Source organism: Callospermophilus lateralis, chromosome 3 (genome assembly GCF_048772815.1).
Source record: "Callospermophilus lateralis isolate mCalLat2 chromosome 3, mCalLat2.hap1, whole genome shotgun sequence".
Lineage (NCBI taxonomy): Eukaryota > Metazoa > Chordata > Mammalia > Rodentia > Sciuridae > Callospermophilus > Callospermophilus lateralis.
In genome coordinates this window covers 121,880,517-121,907,973 of record NC_135307.1, presented here as the reverse complement: position 1 = coordinate 121,907,973, position 27,457 = coordinate 121,880,517, and the positions used below count along the sequence as shown (strand labels likewise).

The 27,457-nt window shown below is 36.6% G+C and overlaps 2 protein-coding genes across 7 annotated transcripts in view; one reads left to right on the top strand and one right to left on the bottom strand.

The window, feature by feature from the left end:
* Positions 1-25,457, top strand: Nipa2 (NIPA magnesium transporter 2). 4 transcript variants are annotated; one of them, XM_076851262.2, is made up of 7 exons: positions 6-79; positions 966-1,080; positions 12,082-12,314; positions 13,584-13,640; positions 18,528-18,618; positions 19,761-19,921; positions 23,852-25,457. In XM_076851262.2, exons 3-7 carry the CDS (start codon positions 12,176-12,178, stop codon positions 24,484-24,486), a joined length of 1,083 nt encoding a protein of 360 aa, XP_076707377.1. In that variant the 5' UTR covers positions 6-79; positions 966-1,080; positions 12,082-12,175; the 3' UTR covers positions 24,487-25,457. The 4 variants fall into 4 exon arrangements, with proteins under 4 accessions (XP_076707378.1, XP_076707377.1, XP_076707376.1 ...); XM_076851261.2 differs by having other exon boundaries at positions 11-275; XM_076851260.2 differs by having other exon boundaries at positions 11-533.
* Cyfip1 (cytoplasmic FMR1 interacting protein 1) overlaps positions 24,762-27,457 on the bottom strand; it is an 89,855-nt gene continuing 87,159 nt past the window's right edge. For all 3 annotated transcript variants that reach the window (XM_076851259.2, XM_076851258.2, XM_077109180.1), the window contains exon 31: positions 24,762-27,234. In XM_076851259.2, the coding sequence (XP_076707374.2) occupies positions 27,070-27,234 (165 nt within the window). In that variant the 3' untranslated portion in view covers positions 24,762-27,069. The remainder of the gene's footprint in view (positions 27,235-27,457) is intronic.

Below are 27,457 nucleotides of genomic sequence, written 5' to 3'. Positions count from 1 at the left end.
TGGCGTCACTCGGTCGCGCCCAGGTTCTCCTCGGCGGTGGCCCTCGGTCCCGGCCGCGGTGGGCTGGAGGTCGTCCTGGGTAGGTTTATCTCAACGCTTCCATGGAGAAGGCGGCTTGCACGGCAGCAGCCCCGGATGCTCGCACTTACCCCTGGACGGCGACGGAGGCGGTGGCCGCGCGAGCGCTGGAGGGAGCGGCCTTTGTGGGGGTGTGAGCCAAGGTTCCGAGGGTCGGAGTGCCGAGGGGAAGTCGCGCGGCCCGCGTGCCGCCTGGGGTGAGGTCGCTGCTCCTTCTCTTGAGGCACGCGCGGAGGGGCTGACTTGCGGGACAGCCTGCCGGTCTCGGGTCGGGGGACAGCCCCTCCGTGGCGACTTTCTTTTACGCGTGTTCTGAGATGGACGCGGCTCTCCTAGTAATCCGCAGTGAGGAAATCCGCCGCGCATCGGATTGCCATTCAATCCCACGGAAATCCGGCTCGTTGGCCTTGTCGGTGGCTCGTGTGCAATAAGTTCTTTCGAGTAGTTTTGTCTTGGTGAGTTTTAGAAAGTGGTTTCCGTTTTCTGTAACGCATTGAACGTGTCCTTTAATTTCCTAACTTTGACAAGATCCCTGAATCTAGTGTTTCACTTTATACGACAGTGCAGAACTCAGTATATTTTGGTATTGCGAGTGTGCTTCTTTAATTTCTTTGCTAGAATAGAATATGAAGTCATTTAATATAGTGTTACAGCTTGATTTCCGGGTTCTAGAAATTGTTACACATTATGTGCTCAATTAGGATGTTTTAAAAAGAGGAAATGTTAAAGTAGCGATCTTTTGTTTCAGTAAACTGTGAAAGCACTCTCTTATGTTTGTTTGAATAGGCTTGATGTTAGTTGCTGAGTAAAATGAGTATAGTGGCTAGTAATAAAATTTGAAAAGTGGTAAAGTCCTTTTGCCTACTTCTGTATTTTCTTCTTTTCAGGCTGGAACAGTAAAGTTAAAAACTTTAAATGGAAATAAAGGGTAGTATTTACAAGAAAATGAGAATGAATAAATCATCCCTGGTTTTCAAAAGAGAGACCATATTAAACTTACATGTAAGTTAAAATTTTAACTTATGACTAATGTTGCTAAGTTAGGGTTGGAGATTTAGGTTCTGGAGTATTTTTTTTTTTAATTTGTTCTTTTTAGTTATACATGACAGTAGAGTCAGTTTTGACATATTTACAAACATGGAGTATAGCTTATTCTCATCAGGATCCCAATCTTGTGTTGTACATGATGTGGAGTTTCACTGTGATATATTTGTATGTGTACATAGGAAAATTATGTCAGATTCATTCCACTGTCTTTCCTATTCTTATCCTCCTCCCTTTTCTTCCCCTTTGTCTAATCCACTGAACTTCTATTATTCCCCACCTCCCTTTTTGTGTATTAGCATCCACATATCAGAGAACATTCCACCTTTGTTTTTTTTTTTTTTTTTTTTGGAAATTGGCCTATTTCACTTAGCATAATAATCTTCAGATCCATCCATTCACTGGCAAATGTCACACTCATTCTTCTTTATGGCTGAGTAATATTCCATTGTGTATATATACCACATTTTCTTTATCCATTCAGCTGTTGAAGGGCTCCTCAGTTGGTTTCATAGTTTAGCTTTTGTGAATTAAGCTGCAGTAAACATTGGTGTGACTGTGTCACTATGGTATACTGATTTTGACTCCCTCACTCCTTTGAATATACACCAAGAAATGGTATAACCGGGTCAGATGGTGGATCCATTTCTAATTTTCTGAGGAATCTCCATAGTGCTTTCCAGGATGGTTGTACCAATTTGCAGTCCCACCAGCAATGTATGAGTGTACCCTTTTCCCCACTTCCTTGCCAACATTTATTGTTTCTTGTATTCTTTTTCTTCTTCTTTTTTTTTTTGTAGTTATAGATGGACAGAATACCTTTATTTTATTTTTATGTGGTGCTGAGGATCGAACCCAGTGCCTCACACATGGTAGGCAAGCACTCTACCACTGAGACGCAGCCCCAGACCCCTGTTTCTTGTATTCTTTTTTTTTTTTTTTTAATATTTATTTATTTTTTAGTTACAGGTGGACACAGTGTCTTTATTTTACTTTATGTGGTGCTGAGCCAGTGCCTCATGCATCCTAGGCGAGTGCTCTACCACTGAGCCACAACCCCAGCCTTCTTGTATTCTTGATAATTGCTGTTCTGGCTGGAGTGAGGTAAAATCTCAGTGTAGTTTTAATTTGCATTTCTTTAATTGCTAGAGATGTTGGAACATTTTTTCATGTATCTGTTGCCCATTTGTGTATCTTCTTTTGATAAGTGTCTTTAGTTCCTTTGCCCATTTATTGATTGGGTCATCTGGTTTGTTTTGTTTTGTTTTTTTTTTGGTGTTAAACTTTTTGAGTTCTTTGTATATACTGGAAATTAATGCCTTATCTGAGGGTGTGGGTGACAAAGATTTTTCTGCCATTCTGTAGGCATTCTCTTCATGCTTTTATTGTTTCTTTTGCTGTGAACGAGCTTTTAGTTTGATAGCATCCCATTTATTGATTTTTGATTTTACTTCTTGTACTTTAGGAGTCTTATTGAGGAAATTGGTTCCTAAGGGGACTTGTTGGAGTGTTGTGCCTATATTTTCTTTTAGTAGGCAGAGGGTTTCTGGTCGATGTCTAGGTCTTTTTTTTTTTGGTGGGGAAAAACAATTTTATTTATTTAATTATTTTTAATTTGTTATATATGAGAACAGAATGTATTACAATTCATATTACACATATAGAGCACAATTTTTCATATCTCTGGTTGTACACAAAGTAGAGTCACATCCTTTGTGTCTTCATACATGTACTTAGGTAATGATGATCATCACATTCTACCGGCTTTCCTACCCCTATGCCCCTCCCTTCCCCTCCTTCCCCTTTTCATTTGATCCTCCCCATCATCCCCCTCCCCAGCATCCTTAAATTCAAGAAATCATTCGGCATTTGGTTTTTTGGGATTGGCTAATTTCACTTAGCATTATATTCTCCAGCTCCATTTATTTACCTGCAAGTGCCATGATTTTATTATCTTTTAATGTTGAATAATATTCCATTGTGTGTATATACCACATTTTCTTTATCCATTTATCTACTGAAGGGAAAGCCTAGGTCTTTAATCAACTTTGAGTCGAATTTTGTACAAGGTGAGAGATGGGATTAAATTTCATTCTGCTACATATGGATTTCCAGTTTTCCCAGCACCATTTGTTGAAGAGGGTATCTATTCTCCAGTGTATATTTTTGGTGCCTTTGTCCAGTATTAGATATGTGGGTTTGTCTGTGTCTTCTGTTCCATTGGTCTTTATGCCTGTGTTCGTGCCAAACCATGCTGTTTTTGTTACCGTAGCTCTATAGTATAGTGTAAGGTTTGGTGTTGTGATGCCTCCTGCTTTACTTTTCTTTCTAAAGATTGCTTTGGGGGCTGGAGTTATGGCTCAGTGGTACAGCACTTGCCTAGCATGTGTGAGGCACTGGGTTCGATTCTCAGCACCACATATGAATAAATGAATAAAATAAAGGTCCATCTACAACTGAATATATATATATGTGTGTGTGTGTGTGTGTGTGTGTGTGTATTTATTTATTTAAAAAAAGATTGCTTTGGCTATTCTGGGCCTCCTGTTTTTCAAAATGAATTTCATGACTGCTTTTTCTATTTCTGTGAAGAACATCATTGGAATCTTAATAAGAATTGTATTAAGTCTGTATAGTGCTTTTGGTAGTATGGCCATTTTGACTATTAATTCTGCCTATCCAAGAACATGGGAGATCTTTCCATCTTCTGAGGTCTTTTTTAGTTTCTCTCTTTAGTGTTCTGTAGTTTTCATTGTAGAGGTCTTTCACCTCTTTTGTTAGATTGAATCCCAAATATTTTATTTTATTTTTTTGAGGCTGTTGTGAATGGGATAGTTTTCCTAATTTCTTTTAGCTGACTTATCACTGTTATATAGAATGTAATTGATTTATGGGTGTTAATTTTATATCCTGCAGGTGGAGTTTTTTTGGCCTTCTAAATATAGGATCATGTTATTAGCATATAGTGACAGTTTAAACTTCTCTTTTCCTATTCGTATCCCTGCGATTTTCTTTTGCCTAATTGCTCTGGATAGAGTTTGAAGGGTATGTTGAATAGATGAGCTGAAAGAGCATCCCTGTGTTGTTCCAGTTTTTAGAAGGAATGCTTTTAGTTTTTCTCCATTTATAATGATGTTGGCCTTGGATTTAACATATATGGCTTTTACAATGTTGAGATATGTTTCTACTATCCCTAGTTTTTCTAGTGTTTTGAATACAGATGGATGCTATATTTTGTCAATGCTTTTCTGTATCTATTAAGATGATGTGATTCTTGTTTTTAAGTTTATTGATATGGTGAATTACGTTTATTGATTTCCGTATGTTGAACCAACCTTGTGTCCGTGGGGTGAAACCCATTTACTCATGGTGCACTACATTTTTAATGTTTTTGTATGCAAATTATCAGAATTTTATTAAGAATTTTTACATATATGTTCATAGGGATATTTTCTGGAGTTTTCTTTCCTTGATGTGTCTTTGTCTGGTTTGGGGATCAGGGTGCTACTAGCTTCATAGAATGAGTTTGGAAGTGTTCCCTCTTTTTCTATTTTGTGGACTAATTTGAGGAAGATTGGTGGTCTGATAGAAGATTGAAGGTCTGATAGAACTCGGCCGAGAATCCATCAGGCCCTGCGCTTTTCTTTGTTGGTAGGCTTTTGATGGCATCTTCAGTTTCATGAGTTGAAATTGATAGGTTTAAATTTTCTATGCCCTCCTGGTTTAATTTGGGTAAGTCATATGTCTCTAGAAATTTGTTGATGTCTTTAAGGTTTTCTAATTTAGTGGAATATAAATTTTCAGAATAGTTTCTGGTTATCCTTAGTATTTTATTAGTGTCTGTGGTAATATTTACTTTCTCATTATGAATTTTAATAATTTGGGTTCTTTTTTTTTCCCTCTTTGGTTAATTAGGCTAAGGATTTATCAATTTTATTTATTTTTTCAAAGAGGTTCTGGAGCATTTGTAAGTATGGATTTTAAAATAATTAACCAAATGAGAGGTTTGGAAAAATTAAAGCTAATTTTAGATAGCCATGAAAACCAAGCAGAAGTAAAGAGTAAGAACTCAAAAATTTTAAGATAATACAGGCATCTAGGTGTAAAAGTAGTCCTCTGCATGTGATCATATCTTTTGAGATATTGAATTTCTTCAGCTGTAAGGTGGAGGATAATGAAACCCTTTCCAATTATTGTGTAGAAGGGAAATGATATATGTAAATTATTGGAACAGAGCCTAGGAAGATACTAGGAAGTGAGTGATAGCCATTATTGTTAGGGAGAAATAATAATAAAAATTTCATTTGTTTTCAGTATATTTCTGTTGTAAAAAATGATTCACTCATACTTAAAACATATGATTTAAATATTACATTTTTCCACATGTTAATTTGCTTTATTATGGTAACCATTTTATTATCTCAGTGTATTCCATAACATTGTAAACCTCAAATATATCCAATAAAATTTATTAAAGTTTTTTATTTTTTTTTTTTAAGTATTGGGGATCAAATCCAGGGCCTCACACATGCTAGGCAAGTACTCTACAACTGAACTACATCCATAGTGCTCTCCCTCCTTTTTATTTTGAGACAGGGTCTCACTAAATTGCCCATGCTGGCCTTGAACTTGTGATCCTGCTTTAACCTCCCAAGTAACTGGGATTGCAGGTATATGCCATCATGCCTGGCTAAAATAAATAAATAAATGTGTATATGTGTGTGTATCCATATATATGTATATGCACATGTATATATACATGTGTATATGCATATATACACACACATTTTTAAGCCCTTATTTAACAAGCCAAGGAAAAAAGACTTTTTTGTATTGAAGAACTAAGAGCATCTTTCAGACTATAGTATGCTCAGCCTTAAAAATTTTGGTATATCTAATTGTATTGGTTTTATGTAAATTAACTTGAACTAGAACAGTTTCTATGAAGTTCTGTAAAAATAAGTTGTGATTTGGTAAAATAAGTGGATTACAGATCTGTTCGATATCTTGGATTTTTATATAGCCATTAGGGGGGCCCCCCCGCAGATGATCTGACACCCCTCTGCTCTGATATCTAATACCTAACTTTGCTCACTCAGGGTCAACTACAATGACCTTTCTTTTCCTGGAGAACTGCACACTTGTTCATAGCTCAGAGCCTCTGCACTTTTCTTCTCTTGCTGCTGTGTTCTTTTCCTATGTCTTTAAAGTCTTCACTCAACACCTTCTCCAGAAGGCCTCCTCCTCCTCCTGCAACTCCCCAGTGCCCTTAATCTGCTTTATCTTCCCTATCACATTTGCCACTTTCCGGTGTCCTTATTTATTTTATTTGTTCCATCCTACCTCCAACAGAAGGTAAATTCCATTAAGATAAAATTTATTATCTGTTTTATTCACTTCTATGCTCCTGTTGCTAGAATATTGTATGTACTCAGTACATCTTTGATGGTTGAGTAAATGAGATAGGTAACCATCTTTGATGGTTGAGTAAATGAGATAGGTAAGGTAAATTTGATGAAACTAACTGTAAGTAAGTGGAAAGGAGAAAAATGCCTGTGAGCTAGAGGTGTTGGAGGAGACTGTAGCACAGCTTGAAGTTTGGCCTGTTCTTAGTAAAAAGCCAGGCAGGGGAGGAGGAAGGAGCCATGGCCTGTCATGGGAATGGAGTATATATAGAGTTCTGGTGTTTGTAGACAGTGTGACCCCCATGTGATGGACATCAGATTCTGTGTTGGGAAATGAAGTAGGCCGGAGAGAGGCAGTCTGGCTATGAGGATTCTCTAAAGCCCCACATGTATGATTAACACACCTGGTTGTTTGTTTTGTTTTTTTATTTTTTTTTTTTTTGAGAGAGAGAGAGAATTTTTTTAATATTTATTTTTTTAGTTTTCGGTGGACACAACATCTTTGTTTGTATGTGGTGCTGAGGATCAAACCCGGCCCGCACACATGCCAGGTGAGCGCGCTACCGCTTGAGCCACATCCTCTGCCCCAACACACCTGGTCCTTAAAGGGCTTCTGCTTTATGTGTTTGAAATTTTCCTAGTACAGAGATAAAGATAAAAAGGAAAGAGAAGGGCTGAGATTGTGGCTCAGTGGCAGAGCACTTGCCTCGTACATATGGGGCACTGGGTCCAATCCTCAGCACCACATAAAAATAAATAAATAAAATAAAGGTATTGTGTCCACCTACAACTAAGAAAAATATTTTTTAAAAAATGGAAAGAGAAGAATATATTTGAAATAGCATTATGAAACTTAGTTAAATATTGTGGATACAATTCATATATAAGCCATGATAAAGTTAGGAACAATTAACTTGCATTGACCTTAGGATAAAATGAGTAGGATTTTATTATATGCATTATTTTAATCACCTCTTTACTTTGTAGGTTGGGAAGGGATTCTCTCCCCACAACACTGACACTGGGCACATGAGATGAACAGCAGTTTCTTAGTCACATATCCTCCTGCCCTGGGGAGAAAGACACTATACATCATACAAAATTATGGGAGGGGTTGTGGCTCAGTGCTAAAGTGCTCACCTAGCATGGATGAGGCACTGGGTTCGATCCTCAGTACCACATAAAGATGAATAAATAAAATAAAGGTATGGTGTCCAAATACAACTAAAAAATATTAAAAAAAAAAAAACCTCATGGGAGTTGTTCACAACAGAATGAAGAACCAAGAGCTGTGGGAGGCAATCTTTGTGATAATGAGTACTTTTTGGTTCCTGAATCGGATGTAATTGCTTACTTTAATAATTCCTTAGACTGCCAGGGCAGTGAAACCCACTACATAGGGATGAGTAGGACAGTGCCTGGGTGCCATGAAAATGAGAGTTGTTTGGCTTCACGATCTTATTAATAGGAACAGAGTGGGGAGGGAAATTTGTAGTGAGGCCATTGAAAGTTTTTCTAGTTTTACCAGATATTGGGTCAGCACATAATATTGGTCTTAATTGTAGACCTTATACCACATGTATATAGCTTGCATTCAATGAAAGTTAACATTTTTAGTAAATATTACAAAAATAGTTGTACATTTGGCATTTAAAAGTCAGGTTTATCTGGGCATGGTGGCGTACACCTGTAGTCCCAGGTACTTAGGAGGCTGGGGCAGGAGGATCAGGAATATCACAAGTTCAAAGCCAGCCTAGGCAATCTAGCAATACCCTGGTCAAAAAGAGCTGGGTGAGGGCTGGGGATATAGCTCAGTGATAGAGCACTTGGCTAGATTCATTTCTTAGTATTATAGAAACAAATAAAAAGGGCTGGGTATGTAGCTCCGTGATAAAGCTCCTGTGTATTCAATTCCCAAAACAGCAGGTAAAAAAAAATAAGGTCAGGTTCATGTTAGTAAAGTCCAAATTTGAATTTGTAAGGCTGTTGTTACTTGGAGATAAGGACTGTAAAATAGAACTGAATTATTTCTGGATATCATTTTTGCAGATAACAAAGTTCCATTTGATTGATTCTGGAATATTCAGACTATATGTTTGATTTGTTCTGTTTAGACCTTCAAAAATGTGACTTGTGAGCCACAGAACTTTAAAAACTATAGTGAGAAACACAACTGTGAAGTAGTCACTTCTCAGTAGAACTTGCATAATAATAATTTAAAAAAGAGCATTGCTTCATGAAGGTGATGGTTAAAGGAGAATGATGATTTATACATCAGATGATTTTTTGGTTGTTGGTGTTTGGACTTGAACCAAGGGCCTCTCACATGCTAAACAAGCTTTCTACCACTGAGCTACACTCCCAGCCCCTACATCAGATAATCTTCAGGGATGTTAATTAAAGTTAGGTGACCCATGCTCATTAGACCGATGTGCCTGCCAAGAGGGTTGATGTGTTTGGGTGGCTAGGTTTTTTAACTATGATTTCCCCAGACATTATGACCATTATCTTTTCACTTTCACTTGTATCTAGAACTATTACTTCCTGGCTGACTTTGATAATTTTTTTTTTACAGTTTTCAAATTTGTAGGCTCTAAAGCATTGTTTACATTTTAGGATGCTTATCTAAATGATGCAGTGGTTTTCTTTGTATTAGTGGCCACTTCAAAATAGGCAGCTTTACTTTTTAGGGCCAATTATAAATCATTCCATTCATCTATATTTACCTAGAAAACATATATTAAGACCTATTTTGAAACAGAGTCACACAGGCTTAAAAGGTGCTTAATGTGCAGGAGCCCAAGAACTTACAGTCTGCCAAGGGAGACTAGCTCATAAACACAGGAGTTAAACTGTGTAAGCACACACTTTATTATTTTTTGTAATGACCTCATATTGCATAGAAATGATTGTCCCTAATAATTTGTTCTCACCTTGTTCTCAAGTTTTCCCCTGCATTTTCTGTTCTTATATTTCTATCTCAGTAACTGATTGTTACTGTCAGCAGGGATCTCCTAACTAGCATTAAGGTAAGTGGTAGCTTGAGATGACCCATGTGACACATAAAGAGGGCGATGCCTTAGATTGTTCAACTTCTTTCTTTTCTTCTACACATCTGTTAAGGTTTGACTCATCTAAGGTTATAGACCCATCTAGAGGCAGGATGGAGTCTTCAAATTCCCTACTTATGATTTTGTCCTAGTTTCATCTTGCCTTAAAAGCAGCACAAGGAGGACTAGGGATATTTGTCCAAATCCCTTGTGAGAAAGATTAATTTTGAAAGCACTTCAAATAGCCATAAGCTATATATTATGTGACTGATACTTAGAAAACTCAGCACCTGTCTGATTTGAGTTTCTTCTTTCCATATTTCAGTAATATCTTGTCCTAGATTGTGGGGCAGCCTTGTTTTGGCAACTTGTTAGTGGTTTCTGTCTTGGGGTCCCTATAGCTCTTGAGCACTGAAGGATGTGTTTAAAAACTTATATGTGGAAGTGTTTAGACATATACAAAAGTAGAAAGAATAATAAAGTGAACCCCCAGCTTTAACTGTGATCTCTGTTTTCTTTTGCAGGGCTAGGGATTGAACCCAGGTCCTCTCACATACTAGGGAAGTGCTCTGCTGATGAGCTATATCCCCATCACCCTGTGATCCCTGTGTTCTGAGACAAGTTTTTGTTTTTCAAAAATCATGATGTAAATTTTTATACTTACTACAGAAAGCCTGTTTGTGTATAAATTAGCCATTTCAGTAGCACAAAGGAATGAGAACTTGTTCAGGCTCACAGGTCTGAGTCACCTGGGATATTCTGTTCAGTGAGTTTCCCACAATTGTGATTAGTGGTCTCCCTGGGGGATGTTGATGTGGTAATGGCAGTGTACAAATGAGCAAGCAGAAGTATGAGGGACCACTTTAAGTCTGTACTCAAAACTGGCACTCTCAGCCAGGCATGGTGGCACACACCTGTAATCCCAGCAGCTCAGGAGGCTGAGACAGGAGAATCGTGAGTTCAAAGCCAGCCTCAGCAATGGCGAGGTGTTAAGCAACTCTAAGTAAAATGTCTCTAAATAAAATACAAAATATGGCTGGAGATGTGGCTCAGTGGTCGAGTGCTCCTGAGTTCAATTCCTGGTACTAAAAAAAAAAAAAAATCCCAAAACCAAAAAACTGGCATTCTGCCATTGAAACTTGCCTTGCAATGACGAGGCTTGGTCAAGTCTCAAGTCAGTAGGGTGAGGAAAAATATACTCATTGATGTGTACAAGAATCAGTGAACTTCAACTGGCAAATCAAAACAGTGGTGTGACAATGATATCATGAAGTGATATCAACTCAGTTTGGTAGTTTTTGTTATTTAGTATTCCTTACTTAATTGCCTCTTGTCTGTTTCCCTATTGAAGACTAAAAGCTATTTAAAAGCTATCTTTGGATATGTGTGTGGTGGTTCTGGGGATCAAAGTCAGGGACTCACACATAGTAGGCAAGCACTTTCACTAAGCAAAATTCCCTGCCACAAGAAGCTATCACTATTTTATCCACAGTGCTTAGCATAACATTTAGCACATACAGTGTGAATCTAATGAACAATGTTTAAGTGAACAGAGAAAGTAATTGAGGGATAAGTGGGTTTGGAAATTGAGTTGTTTTGATTAAAGGCCAGAATGTCATAACTTGAAGGATGGAAAATTATGGCTTGTTAGTAAGGATCCTAACTGAACTGCAGATTGGTTTTGGGACTCAGTAGTTAAATTGTAGAATTAAAAAATCCCAAAATATGCTAGAAAGATAGACTTGCAATTATAACCAGTCACAAACCTTGTTGCTAAGTGGTGTGTTTTCTTTGCTTTGGACACTTTAATTTAGTCGGCAGAATTCATGAGTTGGCTCATGTGGAAAAAATTGTGTAGCCTGTACTTCCCATCAGATCTTGTAGATTGAGCTTCTGGTAACATGGTCATGTTCTCTAAAATTCAATACTACCAAACCTTGTACACAAGTATACATTTTTATTGGAATTGTCATTCTCTGCTAACAAATAATGTGAACTTGGTCTTCTCTCAGCATATCCTCTGATAGGTTAAATAAATAAATTATCATGTTTATATCCACATATATTACTAAGAAGAAAATATATACATGGGAAAAATTGGAATTTCTCTATATAAATTATTCAATAAGGACACATTTGTGAAATTGATAAATATACTAATAAGCTAGATTTGTGTATGGTTATGTCTGAGTTTTATTCTGTAGAATTTTTTTTCCTCATTAGGAGAGTTTTGTTGCTGTGGGTTAGCTATGATGAGAAACATTTTCTTATAAAAATATAGAATGAGAGTTTATAAAGTCAATTAACACTTGGTTTTATGTCACAATCCAATTTTTGGCCATAGTTGGAAGAAGCAATTATTAGATTGGTTATTAAATTACATTTTTTTAATCTATAACAGTAATAAAATTTTCTTCCTTTTTGAGAAGAGAAATTAAGTAAATTTAAATTGTGAACTGTCATGATCATTCTGTGGACATCTCATTTCATTTTGTATTGTTTAGATGTGAAGACTGCATCCCCCTGCCTTCAGTGCCAGCAAGTTTCTCTGTTCTGTAATCAATGTGATTCACAGGAGCTTCTTAAGTGACAAACGAAATGAGCCCAGGGCGTGGAAAATATGATTTCTATATTGGTTTGGGATTGGCTATGACCTCCAGCATTTTCATAGGAGGGAGTTTCATTTTGAAAAAAAAAGGCCTTCTGCGACTTGCCAGAAAAGGATCTATGAGAGCAGGTATGTTGCACCATATATGATTTGAAATGACTTTAGTGTGTACTTACATACTCAGGTTTTTTGACTGTGGAAGAACACATATTCTTTCATGAATAGAGTCAAACCTTTCAACTGTTTAAGACTTCTGAATGATTATAGACAATTAAATATCAATTTTGTAATAAGAAAACAGAAAGATGTCAAATCAATTAACTTCCCACACTTGCTGTTATTAGCAAAGGGAAGAGGGACCAATGTCAAATTAGCACCCAGACTTTTATTAAATTTTTTAATACAGAGCAGGAAATAGGATTCATGAATAGAACCAGAGTCTTAGTGAAAGCTGGGGTAGCCTATCATTCTATCTCTACTTCTAGACCTCTTTGGACCTCATGAGTAGACATGCTTTGGCAGTAAAAATTATTACTTTCTCTCTTTCCTGTGCCATCTTGGGCAAAGTAAAAAATAGTAACATCTACTGTTTGTTTCCCAGTCCCTCATCCTTGATCCTAAGGCACACTCTTTCATTATCCATAAAGAATATGTTTATAAAGGATTCATTCACCTTGGCTTAAGTATGGATTGTGTTTTGACATTGTTTGGTGAAGAGTAAAGCCAAGGATAAAGCAGTAAGTGCATCTGGGCAGCCCCATACTATGATCAGTTCTTAGTCTTTATAGGAAGGACTAGAGTCTCCTGCTAAGTGGAGCTGCAGATACATTTATTTAAAGTACTTATAGCCGAGAAATGAGATATTTTGTTTTGTGGTGCTGGGGATTATTCCATGGTCTTACACATGCTTGACAAATTCTGAGCTACACCCCCACCCCTTTTTTTATTCATTGAATGCTTTTGCTTTTATATTATGTCTTTATTGGTATATTATAATTATGTGTAATAGTGGGATTCATCATGCCATATTCACATATACGTATAACGTAATTTTATCAATCTTATTATTCTTCTCTTTTCCTTCCACCTCCTTCCCCCTGATCCCTTTGCTCTACTCTACTGATCTCCATTCAATTATTAGTATAAATATTTTATTTAGTGTGTTATAACAAGTCTGTTTATTATTATAGTTGTCATAGTTTATTTAAGAGTGTGATCATTGGGGCTGGGATGGTGGTACAGTGGTAGAGTGCTCGCCTAGCATGTGTGAGGCACTGGGTTCGATTCTCAGCACCACGTATAAGTAACTAAAATAAAGGTCCATTGACAACTTAAAAAAAAAATTTAAAAAAGAGTGTGATCATCTTCCAAAGAAGTAAAATATTTCTTCATTCACAGGTCAAGGTGGCCATGCATATCTTAAAGAATGGTTGTGGTGGGCTGGACTGCTGTCAAGTATGTATAGAGAACATTTCAAGAAAATGTTATAACTATGTGTTAAAATATTTGCACATACTATTACAGTGTTTTTACTAGCAAATTTTAAAATTTAAATCTTGTTTTAATGAAAAAATTCAAAATATATAAGTCTGGGGGGCTGGGGATGTGGCTCAAGCGGTAACGCGCTCGCCTGGCATGCGTGCGACCCGGGTTCGATCCTCAGCACCACATACCAACAAAGATGTTGTTGTGTCTGCCGAGAACTAAAAATAAATAAATAAATAAATATTTAAAAAAAAAAAAAAACAAAATATATAAGTCTGTAAAAGTTATTCAGCAGCTAATAGTTTATTTAATTTGCATATTAAGACCTTTTTACTCATCTGATTAGAACATGTTTGATACCCCTGTACATTTTTTTTAAATTCTGCTAAATTTAAGAAGATAATTTTGCGGCGGGGTTATAGTTTAGTTATAGAGCACTTGCCTAGTCTTCTCAAGGCCATGGGTTAGATTCCCCAGCACTGAAAAAAAAGAAGGTAATTTTAAAAGTGAAAATTCATAGGAAAATCTAATTTTCAGTTCTGCCTTCATTGGTTCTTATTCCAAATTAAAAAGGAGGCATTTTTATTTGATAAGACTGTCCGTGCTTATTTGTTGACTATCTTTAAAAAGGTTTGTAGAGAACAATTGTTCTTAACACTGAGTCTTGATTATATAACAATTAGTAATTGATTGTCTCCTGTATGTCGGACATTTTTCTAGGTGCTGGAGATATAACAGCACCAGAAGATATAACACCATCCTGTCCTTACCCTTTCTTTTCTTTCTTTCTTTTTTTTTTTTTGTACTGGGGATTGAACTCAGTGGCATTCAACCACTAAGCCACATCCCCCGCCCTATTTTGTATTTTATTTAGAGACAGGGTCTCACTGAGTTGCCTAGCACCTCGCTTTTGCTGAGGTGGCTTTGAACTCATAATCCTCCTGCCTTGACCTTGAGAATTGTTGGGATTACAGGCGTATAAAGTAATTAAAACATTAAAAATAAAATGTTTGCTGGGGACTGTGACACACACCGGTCATTTTAACATTTTTTTGTGAGACTCAGGGCCAAAATTGCTCAAGACCAGGAGTTCAGGGCCAGCCTAGGCAACATAATAAGACCCATCTCTTTATTTATTTATTTAAATGTTTTAGTTGTAGATAGACACAACAACTTAATTTTGATCATTTATTTTTTTATGTGGAGCTGAGGATTGAACCCAGTGCCTCACGCATGCAAGGCAAGCACTCTGCCACTGAGCCACAACCCCAGCCCCCCATCTCTTTAATTAAGTTAAATTTAATTAAAGGGAGGAACACAAGAGATTGAGAATTTAGCAAAAGCAACAGAAACCTGACCCACAGACTCTCCAGATATGGGAAGTATCTTGAATATAAAACAACTTTGTTCACTACACTGGCATATAGTGATATTACAGATTGGCAAAAGAACTGAAAAGAAATTTTAGAATTAAAAAATGCAATAAAGAAAATTGAATTGCTTAATAAGGTATGGTTAGGTATGGATGAAGAGAGACTTAGTGAACTGATGGTAGTTTGGAAAAAAATTAAAATGTAGCAAGCAGAGACCAAAAAATGGAAAATATAAATCCAAGGATTATGGAACATAGAGGATTCAATGACTAATTGAATAAGGATCAAAGAGAATGGAGAAGAGGCAATGTTTGAACAGAAAAATGAGACTTTTCCAAAACTGACCAAATTTATTAAACTTCAGATAAAAGAAGCACAACAAGACCTACACAGAATTTGTGAAAAGAAAATTTACTACCTAAACACTTGCTAGTAAAAGTGATGAAAACCAAAGGCACAGTGTTTTAAAAGCTGTCAGGAAAAAAATATCATTGTACCCTCAAAGGAATAATAAATTGAAAGCAGAATTTTAACAACATTGAAAATGAAAACAGTTGGAAATAGAGCTTCAGAATTCTGACAAAATACTGGTAGTGTAATTCCCTATTCAGTGAAAATATACTTCAAGAATAAAACTCAACAGACATATTTTGGACAAACCAAAACTGATCATTTGAAAGGATATACAGTTAGCAGAAAGAGATTGATCCAAATGGAAGTTCACAGATACAGAAAGAGTGAGGAATGTGTGAGTATATCTGCCTGAATGTTGATGAATAAAAATAATAAAGCTAAATATTAATATTAAACTTGACAGGTTTATGATACGTGTTGTATCATATGGTATTCAGTTAAATAAAAACAAGTGTATGACTTTCACAAGTGTAGGAAGACAGAGAATTAGAAAGAAAGGCATTTGTAAACTGTTGCTATTTGCAGATTACATGCTTGTTGTATAAAACTTTCAAAGAATATATAAGTAATTTTTTAAGATTTAGTAAGGTTGAATATTTCACTGTATGTTAGCAGTCATTAGAAAATGAAATGTTAAAATAGTAATATCGGCATATAATTTAAAAAATAGTTACTTATAAACCTAAGATGGGAAAGACCCCCATTGAGAAAACCAAAACATTACTGAGAAAAAGAAGTTCCAAATAGGAGATACCATCCTCATGATTCATCATGTAAAATTTTCATATTTCTTCATACTGCCATATTTCTTCAACTGCACAGGTTGAATATTATCGCATTCAAAACCATAGGTTGATTTTGATATATGAAAAGTTGATGTTTATATAGAAATTTGAAAGTCCCAAATGGGCAAAGACATTCTGTAAGAATGTTTCTTTCTTTCTTTGTTAAGACTTGTTGTAGAGTTATACTAATCAAGTTAGTATAGTGTTGCATCAAGGTAGATGTATAAACTAATAGAATAAAATACAGAACCCTGAAACAGACCCTCAGTCAGTATATGACAAAGGTGTCATTAATGTAGAGAAATGCATTCCTATAACAATCCACATGGAAAAGAAGATACTCAATTCCTGTTGCATTCTTCATACACTTAACTTTAGGTGGTCTATAGGCCTAAATGTGAAAGGTATGATGTTGAACTTAGAACAATATTTTTTAACTAGTTGTATGAATTATTGATTACAAAGGAAAAATATTTTAAGATTTGACATTGAAATTAGAACTTTTGACAGTATTAACCAGGTATGATGATATACATATAATCCCAGTACTCCAGAGGCTGAGGCTAGAGGATTACAAGTTTGAGGCCAGCTTGGACAATGTGAAAAACCCTGTTAAAAATTAGATAAATAAAAAGAACTGGGGATGTAGCTCAGTGGTAGAGCATTTGTCTAGTAAATGTATGGGGCCCTGGGTTTTGCAAACAAAAAGAAGAAGAAGGAATATCTCCGATACTGCAAATAAAACAGAAAACTTAATTTGATCAAAAGAGTTTACTATGAGAATGAAAAGCAGATGGAGAGTTTGAAAAAAGTAATTGGAATGTATTTAACAAGCAAGATTTATGCCCAAAACATGTAAATAAATAATAAGAGAAAGAAAATAATCTAGTAGACAAATAAGGGACAAATCTGAACACTACTTCACGAAAAGATGTCACATGGCCAATAAATAGATGAGAATGGGAAATGCAGATTGGAAGCATAATAGAATAATTCTGTATCCCAAATGGATTAGCAAATTTTTTAAGTCTGACAATATCAAGTATAGTGAAGAGTGTGGAACAGAAAGCTTTTATACATTAGTAGGTAAAAAATTGGTATAACCATTTCAGAAAACAGTTATGAGGGATCCTTATGAAGTCATGACCTTCCTCTGCTTAGGATTCCCCAGTGTCTTTTCTACTTACATATCATAGAATCTGCAGTGAGACTCAGCAAGGTCCTATCTTTTTTGGCTCTATTGGAGCCACCTTGGCTGCTTTGGTGTTCAGACGTGCCAGACATCTTCAGTCAGGTTTTAGTACTTTACATTATCCCTCCCTGAAATGTTTTACCCCCAGATAAATCCCTCACTTCATTTAGTTTCCTTTTCAGAGAGTCGCCTCCTGATACCATGATATAAATTAGGACATGTTTGTCACTAGCTTCTTCTACTCTTTACCCTTGCTTTGTTTTCTCCATAGCACTTTTAAGTACTTGGGCAGAGGGTGAGGTCGCAGTTCATGTGTGTATTGGGTCTTGAACCAAGGGGTGCCCTACCACTAAGCTACATCCTCAGCCCTTTTTATTTTTATTTTGAGAATAGGGTCTTGCTGTGCTGCCACTGGCCTGAAACTCCTGATCCTTCTCCCTCAGCCTCAGTAGCTGGGATTATAGGCATGAGCTACAGCATCAGGCTCTTACTTTAAACTCTTTGACACATGTATTTTGTGTGTCTTCCCTAACTAAATTTGGAAGTGTTACGAGAGTAGTGTCATTGTTTTTCTCCCTACTGTATTTCCTGGAGAAGCCAGTGAGAAAGACTCAGAAGTATCTTCATATCAGTGTTAGTTCTTTTCATTGATTTGTGGTTTTGTCCTAGGATATAAATGTTTAAGTTATTATATTAATCTACCTTCATAATAAATATAAACTAGCTTTTTCTTTTTAAATTTTTTTTAGTTGTTGGATAGACCTTTATTTTATCTATTTATTTTTATGTGGTGCTGAGAATCAAACCCAGTGCCTCACACATGCTAGGCAAGCGCTCTACCACTGAGCCACAACCCCAGCCCACTAGCTTTTTCAATTAAAATTATAGATTTGTGTTCTTTCTAATTCACTTGGGCACTAGATATTTACAACTTAGAGAATCATAATCTTTATTAACAAAGGGGACAAAATATGGAAGTTATTGAATACAGTTGAAATAATAGAGATTTTGCATAAAGTGAAAGCATTTCCAAATTGAATCATACATTCCTTTCTGAAAGTTTTTTATTTTTTTAAAATTGTCTCTCTCTAAGTGGGGGCAGGCGAGGTGGCCAACTTCGCTGCATATGCCTTTGCACCAGCCACGCTAGTGACTCCACTGGGAGCTCTCAGCGTCCTCGTAAGGTAAGGACACAACCTTTCACATATGCCAACAATAGTCAGTATTTCGGTCTGTATTCAGTGCTGTCTAATTACATGTATTCAGCATAACTTAAATTTCAATAGACTAGAGGACTTATTTTTGTACTGTGTAGTAATTTGCTCTTCAAAAGTTATCCTCTGCATAGGCAAGTTGTTAATTTATTGGGGGAAGATGATTTTGTGCTTTGTTTTGTATACAGAGCCAATACTAGTTCTTTGATTTCAATTTTTTAAAATTTGCATTTGTCCCAACATTTAAGTGTATGTATACTTTGGTAGATCATGGTTGCTGATGAATAGATTTCTACACCTAGTACAGAAAGCCAGGGTGAGGTTCCATGCCTTTGAAGACTGGCCTGAGGTGCTTGTTTTGCCAGACCAGTCCAAGGCTTGTTCTGTTTCTGTTTTAATGATTATTCCAAACAACTAAGCTCATTTTGACGTCTGAGTTTTGGTTAGGATTTGGAAAGTTGACTGACTATAGTTAGGTATTATTTTTCTTCTTTGTTTTTAAGAAACTATGTAAAATAGAGTTTCGATATAAGCCTTTACCCTTAACTTTCCTTACATTACACCGTTATTTTATTTATTGGTTTATACTATATTTTCTTTTTAGGTATGGATAAACCTGTGGTGTTAAAACATAATTTATAAACAAATTTTGCTTTTAACAAATCCCTTGTTTCTTTTGCTTTTAACTCCACATTTCTAAATAACAGGATAATTAGTAGGCAAATTATATGAAGTTAAATGAATACATAAGTGGAACGCATGAATTTTTAGGGATAAATTAAAGTTGAGCAATTTTTAATGGTTTGGATATAGAGTCTTAATTAGAACTTAAGTTGTACAAACTATAGCTCTTTTTTTGTGCATTTCATATGGACTTTTTCCTGTAGAAAGATGATAAATACCATCTTAGTGTATGGTGTATATACAATCTTATGGTATATATTCAATCATATACTTTTTTTTTTTTTTTTGGCTAAAGACCAGATACTTCATAAGCTCTCAGTGTTCTAGTGTGGGTTCAGTAATTTTAAATTATAAGTTTGTTGATATTTAAAAATGAGAAAAATAGCTGATATTTGAAAGTTCTCAGCATTCTCTTCTCCCCATTTTAGTGCCATTCTTTCTTCATACTTTCTAAATGAAAGACTTAATCTTCATGGGAAAATTGGATGTTTGCTAAGCATTCTAGGATCTACAGTTATGGTCATCCATGCTCCAAAGGAAGAGGAGATTGAGACGTTAAATGAAATGTCACACAAGTTAGGTGATCCAGGTAAGTCTAAAAGAAAAGCCTTTATTCTTACTTTACTTTTGTAAAGTAAAATAAAAATATCCCCACTAACTACCAGAGAATATTTTAACTGCTGAGCTTCATCGCCAGCCCTTTTATATTTTATTTTGAAACAGGGGTTTTGTTTTTGTTTGTTTTGGTTTTTAGTACCAGGGATTGAACCAGGGGTGCTTAACCACTGAGCCACATCCCCAGCTCTTGGGTGTGTGTATGTGTGTGTGGGTGTGTGTGTGTTACAACAAAGCAGTTTATTTGTGATCAGTGTTTGAGACTATATGTCCTTCACAAATTCAATTTTATATAATCTGATACTTTCTTAAAACTTAAACTTTGAACGTCTAGACTTTTATTTCCTTAGAACAGAAGGGCTGGTATAAATTATTTTCCAGAAATGAGGTACCATTTCACAGAATTGGTTTCTCTTTTTTTGTTTTTTTGCAAGATTTTTGTTTGTTTGTTTTGATGGTGCTGGGGATTGAATGCAGGGCCCTTATGCATGTGAGGCAAGCACTCTACCAACTGAGCTATATCTCCAGCCCCTGTTTCCAAGTTTTAAAGAACTAAATTTGTATTTGTTAAAATCAAAAAAAGTAGGAAGGATGATCTTTACAAATAATTTTGATTAAATATGTTTTCAAAGAAAGCAAGATAAAAAGTCTTTTTCTTTAATATTCTGTATTATACTATATTGATGTTCAATAGGAATAAGCTTCTGTCATTTGTTTTGAATGAGTAGTGGGGAATGGGATATGTTGGGAATTTCATAACAGGTTAACAGAATCATTCTCTTGGGCAAACCATAGGCAGGGGCAGCTGTTCTGTAACCATATGGTGTTTCATAGCCTGGAGCTATGTGGACAGGAGCTGCTATAGCCTCAACAAAAGCTCCCCTTGTCAGAGTTCCTCTTCCTCTGCCCCTAACTGCCTGGAATGCTGCAGACACACCTGTATTCATGACACCCTTTGCCTGAGGAATAATCTTCTTTTTCTTATTATTTGCCACATTGGGTCCAGAAAACAGCTTCTCCAGGGCAGCTAAGGCTGCATTTGCCCTGGCCATGGATTATTTGGACCTGCGCCTCTGAATTTCTTTCCATCTACTTTTACCTCCATTACAAAGCACTTGTCATGGTTTCCACCAGTTTCTGAGATGAGTTCATACTTGAGACCTCTTCTTTTTTCATTGAGCTCCATTACAGGATTTTTGCCACTTGCTGTTAGGGTAGGGCCCTGAGTTCTTACCCCTAAGGTACTGGTGGTTTCAGTTATAGAATTTCCAGTTTTATTGCTTGAATTTGAAGACACTGTTTCATTTTTGCTTTCATTATCTGATTTTTCATCAGAACTCATACATTCAATATCTGCATCAAAGCCTGTTGGAGATCCCATTCATTGCCTGTAATATATTCACTGCTACGTGAAGTTTTGCTGTTTTCTTGGAAGGTCCCAAGATGTGTTATCCACATCTACAGACGTGGTTATGATGGCAGGGCCAGACTGAGACAGGAAGCCTAGGCTTGATCTATTTTAGCTTCATTAGTGCTTTATAAGGTCTATTACTTTACTATCCAGGATTTTCCTTAGGTTTTGTTTCATCTTCTTATTAGGATCTTTTCTTCTTGGGGTGGGGGAGGGCACTAGACCACTGAGCCACATCCTCAGCCCTATTTTGTATTTTATTTAGAGACAGGGTCTCACTGAGTTGTTTAGCACCTTGCCATTGCTAAGGCTGGCTTTGAACTCACAATCCTCCTGCCTCAGCCTCCCAAGCCAGGTGAGCCCAGTCTATTTTGGCAACTTTGATTAAATGCTGAACATAAGATATAAGAGAAAATGTGAAGATTTTGAGTGTTGTTTTCCTTCAGAGAGAATTTAAATTTCCTCTGGCAGAAACATAAAAGTCCAGCAGACCACTTTCACCCTGGTGTTGTTGTAAGCTTCATTAAGTCTGGTTTTCAGTTTGCCTTTTTTTCTTCATATCACTCTGGCTTTCAGCTGGTAGCCTGGGCTCCTTCACTTAGGAAGTTGTGAGTTCCTGTGTCCACTTAGTACCACAAGACTGCTGATATCCCAGTTCAGCCTCACATCCTCCTTTTAGTTTTTTGGGGTTTTTTTGTTTTTTGTTTTTTTTTGCTTCTCTGACCTTGGCTGTGTAGCTTATGTGCCTGCAAATGCTTAAGGGAATAGCACACAGAAATTTGGGGTCACTACTTGGTAGTTTCCTCTTTTCTGGAGCTTGGCCTATTAAATCCTAGCTGCTTAGCCAACTCCAAATTCCAACATGTGTCTATCTAGTTCACTGAAACTTCCTTAAGTTTCCTTTGCTGAGTGGGCAGTTCCCCAGGGGAAAAAGCAGTGGTGAGTGTTGAGCAGTTTCCCCCCGCCCCCTTTTTTTTGAATTTTGGTACCTTAAGTTATGGCTGCTTCGATTGTTCTCAAGTATTGTTTATTTTTTGTTGTTGTTGTTGTTTTGGTTTCATGATTTATCCATCATTTGAAGTTGCTTTAGAGTACAAGGTAAGTCTGATATTTCAGTATTGCCTCTCAGGATATTAGGAATAGTTCATCTTTTTTGAAAAAAAAAATTTGTAGTTGTAGATGGACACAATACTTTATTTTTTATTTACTTATCTTTATGTGATGCTGAGGATCAAACCCAGGGCCTCACACTGAACTACAGGCCCAGCACCCCCCCCCCCCCCCCCGCTTTTTTCTTTTTTAATGAAGAGTTATTTATTTTGAAGTTTTCCTCTGTCTAGTGGAAGAAATAAAGGCTTTTGCTTTTTTCTGTTGTTTTGGCCTCTTGGTCTTTGACTGCCTTCTTTTATTTAAAATTCAGGCTGGTGAGATCTCCAGTAAAGAAGTGTCCCTGACTGGCCACAGACATTCAGTGTTGAACAGAGGTTAACACCCAGATGCACCCCTTACCTTAGCCCCTTATTTTAGCATGATGTTCACATGCTCAGCTGGAACTGGTTAGGAGTCCTCTATTGCTTATAGTGGATGGGAGGGACAAAGAGTCACTCAGACATGCAGAACTTGGCAGGGACCAGAAGTCACATTGCTTCTTGAATGGACTTCCAGCCAGACCTCTAGTTCAAAGTTGTCTTCATTCCTTCATGGGGACTTTACTTTGTGAGTGTTCAGTGTTTCTGAGTCATTTTCACATCTGATTACTGATATGATTCACCTATCTTGAGTCAATTATGAGTTATCCTCTGCTTTGTTAAAATATTGTTGCCATTATTTCTGTATTTGTTTCTTTAAAAATCTTTTATTAGTGGAGTTTGAGGAACGCAGAGTGCCTTATCTTAAAATGCAGATGATCATTAAGTACAAATTGCCAGGAGCAACACCTGGCCACAGTGCTAAATGGTTTTTAGCTATTTTCATGCTAGCTTCAGTTCTCCAAATTCTGCCAGAAACCCTGCCATATTTTTCAAATTCTCTTAATGGCATGCTGTTTATCCTTGCACTTGTTCCTAAATATTAGAAAAAAAAATTACTCTTTTTTAGGGAAAACTTGATTCATAACTCCCATTTTTGGCATCTATACATTGTTGAACATTCAAGGGCACCTTGTGATTTCTCTACTAGTTTCTGTCCCTGTACTGATCACCCTTGTCCTACTTTTTTGTGTGAGTTAGAGAACTTAAGTAGGCATAAGAAACTACTTGAAAATATTATTGGTGTTAAAATTTGTGAACATAAAGCATACTTTAACCTTCCAATGTGTACATGTAATGAAATCTTTGTGGGTATTCTTTTGCTAGAGCAACAAAATAAAGTTGAATTTTATTTTTGTGTTATACCCTCTTATCTTACTGCATTGTTTCGTTTGGAGTCTCTAAATGTTTAAGGACAGTGTTTGACTAAATTCTTGACCAAGTATCTTTTCTTTGCCTCCTCCAGGTTTTGTGGTATTTGCAACAATTGTGGTCATTGTGTCCTTGATATTAATCTTTGTGGTGGGACCTCGCCACGGACAGACAAATATTCTTGTGTACATAACAATCTGCTCTGTGATTGGAGCGTTTTCAGTGTCCTGTGCAAAGGGCTTGGGCATCACCATCAAAGAACTGTTAGCTGGAAAGCCTGTGCTGCGGCATCCCCTGGCCTGGATTCTGCTGCTGAGCCTCGTCATCTGTGTGAGCACACAGATCAATTACCTAAACCGGGCCCTGGACATATTCAACACTTCCCTCGTAACACCAATATATTACGTTTTCTTTACAACCTCAGTTTTAACTTGTTCAGCTATTCTTTTTAAGGAGTGGCAAGATATGCCTGCTGATGATATCATTGGGACTCTGAGTGGCTTCTTCACAATCATTGTGGGGATATTCTTGTTGCATGCCTTTAAAGATGTCAGCTTTAGTCTAGCAAGTCTGCCTGTGTCTTTTCGAAAAGATGATAAAGCAATGAATGGCAATCTCCCTACTATGTATGAAGTTCTTAATAATAATGAAGAAAGCTTAACCTGTGGAATTGAACAACACACTGGTGAGAATATCTCACGGAGAAATGGAAATCTGACAGGTTTTTAAGATACGATTTAAAGGTTAATCCATAATTATGTTATAGTGATTTTGAATATCAGAATCTGTCTGAAAAAGCATTGTCCTCAAATAATGTTCTCTAAAGACAATCTTTTTTAAGTTTTCACTAATTTGGACCAAGAAGTTACTTTTCTTATATTTAAACAATGGTAGCTCACTAAAAATGGCCTCAGTGTGTGGCCAATTTCTATTAACATTGTATAATTGTAGAGGTATTTTACATTTTGATTCTTTCTTCAAAATCTAAATGCACTAATGACAAGTTTTAAGTCTATAAAAATGCTTTATTTTTTCATTATTGATGAAAGTCTGAAATGTACATTTGTCATTCCCACTCCCATCAATCCTTGATCATGTAAGGCTTTTTGATTGTAAACAAGAACAAAACTATCCCAATACATTATCCTCTGATTTATCTTACCTATAAAAGTGGCTCCTGTTTGGATGAATTATTTTGATGTTGAAATGTTAAAGGGAATCCTAAGTTACTAATTGAAGGAAACTCACAGACCAAAAAAAAATAATAAGAAGAATTATGCCAAGGAAATATTTCTTAGGCTATGACTTGTCACCACACATGTGGTTTACTGTGTGCATTTGATGGTATTCTTAGAACCCTATTAAACCAGCACATCGTGCATCTGCCAGGCTGGGCTCTGCTTTGTACCTTGGCTGGATTTATTCTTCGGTTACTTGAATTCCATGGGAACCTTTAGGACCATTTTATATCAGCTCTTGTACTTTTCAGTCTATTTTCATAATAAGTTAATTGTTATTTAGACCTTTTAATAAGTGGGAAATAAAATCAGAAGAAAAGAGTGATTTCTTAAATTTAGATAAATAAAGAGACAAGCTGAAACAAAGTTCTAAGTCCAAATGCTTGGAATGGACTTGAAATATTTGTAAAACACAGTCTTTGTACCAAGTATTTTGCTTTGCTTAAGGGTTTACTTGGATCATTAAATGTTTTGTTTAAGGAAATGGTTATGGAGAATTTCAAACACATGCAAAAATATATAGGAAAGTATAATGAACTCCATCCAGCCCTGGAACCTCTATTTATTCAAGTCATTGGCCTTTTTTTTAAAAAAAAAAGCATTGACAGTTCCATTCCTCTGGGTGTTCCCCCAGTCCTCACTTGTGGCAGGAAGAGCAGAAGCTTCTGTCTGAAGTTACACATTGGCTAGTCGTGGTAAGGCACCACTCAGTCCTGCAGTCTTATGTGGAGGCTGTGCTGTCATGCCATGCAGCTTTTGTTGACCTCATCAGGGTAGAGTTGACAGTCTCCAATTTTGTGAAATGTCCTTTTTCCAGCTTTCTTTTATTATTGGCGCTCTAAGGAGCTGTTAGAAATTCTTGACTGCAACCTTCCATGTAATATATTTGTGATGCAAGGGTTGAAACCCAGCTGAAACTTGAAGCTCCTAGATTTGGATTTTTCGTAGCCCCATAATGCAAATTTTTTGAAACAGGGTCTCACTATGTTGCCCAGGCTGGCCTTGAACTCCTACAATCAAGTGGTTCCACCTGAGCCTCCTGAGTAGCTGGGATTACAGATATTTTTATCTATTTCTATAATAGTAGGTCAGATTCTGATCAAAACTTTCATTTGAAAGATCACCCACTACAGGACCAACTCCATCTACATGAGGCAGTTCACCCAGCTGTTGGGAATAACAGCTAAAGTGGTTAGGGACAGGATTTAAGGTCTTCTCAGTCCTTCTAGTCCCAAGTCAATCATTTCCCAAACTGCTCGCCTGTTCTTTCTTCATGTCCAGAATGAAGCAGCCAACACAGCTGTTGTCTTATATCTTACTGGCGTGGCTTTCATTTCATCCCTGCCAAAACCTAAATATGAAGTAAATTTGTGTGCTGATCAGAAGAGTAGCATTTTGATCATGTCCCACCTCAAAATGCTGAAAGTGACCCAGACTTCAATCTGAACCCCATCTGTGAACTTGGGTATAAGAGACAGAACAAGGATAGGTTGTAGTAACACAACTGGGTTTCATTAGTTTTATTTCTCTAACCTTTAAGTCATATCTCACAAATTAATTTGTCACAATTGGATTTAGCAGAAGCAGAGGAATCAAATTCACTGTCTGAAACACTGACACAAGAGGGATGGGGACAATGACTTAGAAAAGATTCTTCATAAAAGACCATCAGAAAAATCCCTAAACAAATGTGAAACAAAGTTTAGTGGTAATTGGCATAGGATTTTAATACAGTTAGCTGGTATTACATTTCCTAAGGGGTAAGTGAAGGAACTCAGTAGCATTCTGACAGGTGGCTACTGGAACATTTCAGAGGAAAACTGCAAACAAATTTTTAAGAACATGATGGCAACAATTGGCAGCCAGTATTTTCAGACTTCCTAATTACCAAAAACATATAATTTTAGTCTAGAAAAATAAGTCCATATTATAAAATTAAAATTTTAGATTGAAAAGCACCTCCTTGAACAGGTACAGAGATACTGAAAAATATTCCCTAAACATCTCACTAAACAGTTTACAGAAAGAACATGCCATTAGAGTTAATAAATGCCATGGGCACAGTCCTGAGCCCTTAGCTGCTGGCCAGAGACTGGTGGATGGGTGGCTGAAAGCAGCGCACATGTTCCACAGGTGTGCTCTCCCCATCACCTGACTTCAAGTACTTATCCAGGATAGTGATGATCTCATCATTGAGAATCTGGAACTTTCGAATCCTCTCCACCATCTTCTTCAAAGGCTATAATTATAATAAATAAGATCAGGGCGTTTTACTATCAACACTTGCACAGTTATGCATGTTTCAAAATGACAGCATTTTCATACTTTCTGCCAAATTACAGCAGACTATTATTGACATACCATCTTTTAAATGCCACTATTAATGAAATATTTTAAATTCAAATGCATTCATTCATAGGTTTCATGCTGCTAAGTGTAAGGTTTGCACAACTCACAGGCAT